At 34.0% G+C, this 6,000-nt stretch overlaps 1 protein-coding gene across 1 annotated transcript in view; it reads left to right on the forward strand.

The window, feature by feature from the left end:
* Positions 1-5,774, forward strand: part of LOC128659996 (oocyte zinc finger protein XlCOF6-like) — a 40,868-nt gene extending 35,094 nt beyond the window's left edge. The window contains exons 3-4 of the mRNA XM_053713589.1: positions 976-1,091; positions 3,157-5,774. Coding sequence (XP_053569564.1) covers positions 1,073-1,091; positions 3,157-4,931 — 1,794 coding nt within the window. The 5' untranslated portion in view covers positions 976-1,072 and the 3' untranslated portion in view covers positions 4,932-5,774. The remainder of the gene's footprint in view (positions 1-975; positions 1,092-3,156) is intronic.
* Positions 5,775-6,000: the final 226 nt, after the last annotated feature.

Here is a 6,000-nt window from a genome sequence, read left to right on the forward strand (position 1 = left end):
AATTGATGCTCTATCTGAATCACAAAAGAAAAAATTTGGGTTCAGTGTCCCTTTAAAGGACGAGGGGTGGAGCACATGACAAATACAAAATGTCTGACAGTGAGAATTAGTAGGAAGTACAATACCAATACTGCAGTATCCAATTTAACTTATATTTAAACAAATTATATTTAACATTTATTTCAGGAGAAAATATTGTTTCATATAAATGACAAACAAAGATTATAATATATTTGTAAAGTTGTGATATGGCCCCACTCATAAATATATTTTCTACCATTATGTTGTATAGATCTGGGAAGATTCATATTTAAAGTGATAGTAATCACCCAAAATGTTATTGTTTGATAAAATAGATAATTCCTTTATTTGCTATTCCCTAGTTTTGCATAACCAACACTGTTATAGAAATATACTTTTTACCTCTGTAATTACCTTGTTTCTGCAGACAGCCTCCTTATCTCAGATCTTTTGACAGACTTGCATTTCAGGCAATTTGTGCTGACTCTTAAATAATTCCACGTGCATGAGCACAATGTTATTTATATGAAACCCATGAACTAACACCCTCTAGCTGTGAAAAAATGTCAAATGCATTTAGATAAAAGGCAGCCTTCTAGGATTTAGAAATTTTCATAGGAACCTTCTAGGGTTAGCATTTAATTAAGAATACCAAGAGAACAAAGCAAATTTGATGATAAAAGTAAATTAGAAAGTTATTTAAAATGGCATGCCCTATCTTTATCATGAGCGATTAATTTGGACTATAATGTCCCTTTAAGGTGCAACTGTAACACACACAGAGCTAACTGTACTAAATGCTTGTTTCAAATCAATATCACATATGTAATAACCTAATCAGCTGATCTCTATCACATGAATTGTTATGCGTGCCTTTAATTATACCATACGAACTGTTAATCAGAACCATTATTTATTATTATCTGTCTATATCATTAAATATACTTTTTACAGACACGGCCAGAGCACTGAGAGATATCAGGTATTGATGTAACTGGAGTGAATAAGGGAACCTTCTTCCTGAGCACAGACATTGGAGCCTGTTATCAGCATGAACTCATTTGTGTTAGGTGAGTAAAATAGATATTATGCTGACTTTAATTACTGGGAAAATAGAATAGATCACTCATTAAACAAATATAAACTATTATATTAATATCTGCATCTTTTAAGTACATTTGTGTCAGTGATGTTATAAAGAAGGAGCAACTCCCATTGGGATGAGGATCAGGGTAAAAAATACTACTCCCCCTCTGTCCTTTTTAGAGCTGCAACAACTAATCGGCATAGTCGATAATAATCGATTATGAAAATATTTGTCAACAAATCTCATAATCGATTAGTTGGTTTGCAATTAGTTGGTCTGTGCACAGCACCTGCTGGTTAACAAAAAAATGAGCTCCTGCACATGGTATTGTGTTTTATGGTTATGCCCCTAGCCTAAAAAGGACATCTACAGACATTTTACTTTTGACTTTTTAGGACACTATAAGTTTATTTTTAAGTTTACAACTACTCCTGGCTTATGTGCAACCCAGAAATAAAATAGGAGTCATAATTTGGATTGTTTATTTAAAATCAGGTGATTTGGGACTATGCTTTGCATGATATAATGCTGAGCTTGTTATTTACACCTAGCCTAGATTGATGGCATTTGTTAAATTAATTGATGTCACTATATCCTGTTTGCACAATTTTTAGCGGCTCGCTTGCTATTGCTGATATATGTACTCTATAGATAAATGTGTAAGGCTGTGTTCTTTTACTGATATATAGTCTTTAACCCTTTTGCCTTTTTTTTCTATTTTTAATTAATTGAAATATGTACCAAATTCAACCACTGTAAGTATATATCTGTTATTTTATGAGTGGACTAGATATTTTTCCCCCTAACCTTATAGATGGTTATTTACCACTGCATATAGATATTCAAGATATTTTTATGTTAAAATGAAGTCCAGGCTCACTTTGTTGAGAGACCCCTTGCATTGGTGGAAAACTAACAAAGATAAATATCCCACCTTGGTGAAATTGGCAAAACCCTACTTATGCATCTCAAGCACCTCAACACCATCTGAGTGCCTCTTCTCTGCTGCAGGCAAAATAGCTGCAAAAAGAGAGCCAGCCTCAGCCAGGAGCACGTGGTCATGTTGACGTTTTTGCATTTCAATGCAAAGTTTCTGAAAGAGTGAATACCAGAATGTTATAAACTGTGGTAATCTCCCTCTTTCTACTTCCACCTCTTTACAAACAGTTTGTGGTTTTGTTTTGCTTAATTATAAATATTTGTTCTGCTGCTTAAACTGTTGGACCAACAGTTGTTTTAATGTAAAGTTTTAGTCAGAAGTTTATATTTGTAACACTCAGTATGTGGATTTTATTTTAAATATAGGAAACAATTAATTAATTTATTTTTCATCCGATTAATCAAAAAAATAATCAGCTGATTAATCGATTAAGAAAATAATCGTTAGTTGCAGCCCTAGTCCTTTTATATAGATCATGTCTAACAACTGCCTAACCTCACCCCCAGACTTCTGTACTCAGAACACCGGCAACTCCACCTTCCCCTGCTCTGACCTCGCTCATGGAACACCCATAACTACACTTAAATTACTACCTTGTTCCCAGTGAGTGTTCCCCACCCCAGAACTGCCCCTGATTTGTGTGCTTAATTTTGCAGAAAATATTTTTAAACTAATAAAGTTTTTGGCTTTTTATATAAATTTAACAACCACAGCTAAAGTTTAAAATTATTGTAAAATCACTGCTTCTTACCCTCTGAAAACATCTCACACTGATTATTAGTATGTGATAATAAAGACATCATGTCCTCACCCAACTGGTTGAGCATGAGCCGTGCAGGACTGTATGTGCGCTGTTAAATGAGGATGTTGGATGCCACCTCTCTTGCCCGGAATACAGATGTACTTGTTCACTGGCTCAGAACATTATGCAACATTCTTTGTCATCATTTTTTAATTTGTGATTTATAGGTAAATAAATGTAAAAATAAACAAAAAAACGGAAGACATTTTGTTTTGCATATAAACGAATAATATGATTTTTTATTTCAATGGATTATATTATATGGACATATTGTTATTTTTCTTTATTTCATTTCTTTTTATGTAGACAAACACCTGAATAGTTCATATCCATCCTTCACCACAGCAAGCATCAGAATGATACCACAGACTCCAACATTTTTAGACACTAATGACTATTCACAAACATTGGGGAAATCACAGCAGATATTTAAAGAAGATGATGAATTGTCAGGAACTGGGCAGCAATCGCTATGTACAGAGAGTAATTTAGTCATCAAACAAGAGGACAAGAATTATGCCATATCTAGTGAAATGATTATCCCTGAGGATAAGCCACAAACATTTACTGAGTTTTCAAAACATTTTAAAGAAGACAAAAGTCTACAGTCTAACCAAATGATTCATACAAAAGATAAACATTTCAAATGTACAGAATGTGAGAAAAGCTTTAGACGGAAGTCTCATCTCCTAGAACACCACAAAATTCACACAGATGAGAAGCTTCACACATGTCCTGAGGGTATCAAATGTTTTATGCAAATGACAAATCGTATAGCTCATGAAAGGACCCACACAGGGGAGAAACCTTTTAGCTGTACAGAGTGTGGAAAAAGTTTTACACAAATGGATAATTTGAAAACTCATAAAAAGAATCACACAGGAAAAAAGCCTTTCACATGTACAGAGTGTGGAAACAGTTTTACACAAAAGAGTGATCTGAAAATGCATGTGAGGAGTCACACAGGGGAAAAGCCTTTCACATGTACAGAGTGTGGAAAAAGTTTTCCACAAAAGAGTGTTCTGAAAACACATGAAAGGATTCACACAGGGGAAAAGCCTTTCACATGTACAGAGTGTGGAAAAAGTTTTACACAAAAGAGTGATCTGAAAAAACATGTGAGGAGTCACACAGGGGAAAAGCCTTTCACATGTACAGAGTGTGGAAAAAGTTTTACACAAAAGAATGATCTGACAAAGCATTTAAGATTTCACACAGGAGAAAAGCCGTTCACATGTACAGAGTGTGGAAAAAGTTTTACACAAATAAGTAGTCTGAAAAATCATGAAATGAGTCACACAGGAGAAAAGCCTTTCACATGTACAGAGTGTGGAAAAAGTTTTACACAAAAGAGTGATCTGAAAAAACATGTGAGGAGTCACACAGGGGAAAAGCATTTCACATGTACAGAGTGTGGAAAAAGTTTTACACAAAAGAGTGATCTAAAAAAACATGTGAGGAGTCACACAGGGGAAAAGCATTTCACATGTACAGAGTGTGGAAAAAGTTTTACACAAAAGAATGATCTGACAAAGCATTTAAGGATTCACACAGGAGAAAAGCCGTTCACATGTACAGAGTGTGGAAAACGTTTTACACAAATAAGTAGTCTGAAAAATCATGAAATGAATCACACAGGAGAAAAGCCGTTCACATGTACAGAGTGTGGAAAAAGTTTTACACAAATAAGTAGTCTGAAAAATCATGAATTGAATCACACAGGAGAAAAGCCGTTCACATGTACAGAGTGTGGAAAAAGTTTTACAGAAAAGAGTAGTCTGAAAAATCATGAAAGGATTCACACAGGGGAAAAGCCGTTCACATGTACAGAGTGTGGAAAAAGGTTTACAGAAAAGAGTAGTCTGAGAAAACATGAAAGGAGTCACACAGGAGAAAAGCCATTCACATGTACAGAGTGTGGAAAATGTTTTACAGATAAGAGTAATCTGAGAAAACATGAAAGGAGTCACACAGGAGAAAAGCCTTTCACATGTACAGTGTGTGGAAAATGTTTTACAGATAAGAGTAATCTGAGAAAACATGAAAGGATTCACAAGGGAAGAAACCTTTCACATGTCTAGAAAGTGGAAAAAGTTTTTTTTATTGAAGTCAGGCGTCACAAAACACCAAATATTTACACAGAAATAAAATTTATTTACACAGTGTACAAACCTTTTTACAATTATCCTAAAGAGGACAAACTCTCTAAATAGAAGCTTCAAAAAGGATGTTATTGTAAATGATACTTTCTAATCCCAGTTATAAAAGATCCAGATTGGAAGTGTTCTCCTGCTGTCATTTGTTCCTCTATATATGTGCACCTTAGTGTCTCTTATATCAATGTGATAGAATCCAAACATGACACAGGAATATACAAATCTGTCCTCATACTGACCAGTTTACACAACCATTCACCACCAAAGCACCCCCAGTGTTGTTTATTAATATGCCAGTGTTAGGAGTTGTACGTTTGATTTACATAGGGGAGAAAATAATTACATTTACAGAATAAAGGAGTATTTATATGAATAGAGTGTTAGATGATTATATAAACAAGAACATCAGTCTCAAATGATTGACATCTGGGAGATATATTTAATGTGCACATCATGTGGATAAACCTTTTCTTATAGCAAAAGATGCTTAGCATTGTACATGTTATATACCAGAGGAATTACTTAGGGGAAACTGATTTTATTTAATGAGACTCTATCAGTAACTGTGCATACGTGATCATAATCAGTTTAATTTAATTGGCTACTATAACTAAAGGGAACATTATATGTCTGATAAATCCCTTTGTATCAACAGCACAAGTGTTAGGTATATTTATACCATTGTGTGCATATATCATGTAATGCTGCTTTTGACTATATAATGATATACAATGTTTTTTCCTGCAAGTAAAAAGTGATTGTAATCCAGACCAGTATTTTGTGTTTTTGTATAATTTAAAAACACAATATCACAAAATAATTAGGAAAACCTCATCAAAGACAGAAACCAAAACTGACAGTGAAAGTTAAACGCTGATAATTCAGATAGAGCAGTAATTTTACCCAACTTTCCATTTTACTTCTTTTATCTCATTTGCTTTGTTTTTTGGTATCCTTTGTTATAGAATAAACCTAGGAGGCTGATATTATATGA

The sequence above is a fragment of the Bombina bombina genome, chromosome 5, assembly GCF_027579735.1.
Source record: "Bombina bombina isolate aBomBom1 chromosome 5, aBomBom1.pri, whole genome shotgun sequence".
Taxonomy (NCBI): domain Eukaryota; kingdom Metazoa; phylum Chordata; class Amphibia; order Anura; family Bombinatoridae; genus Bombina; species Bombina bombina.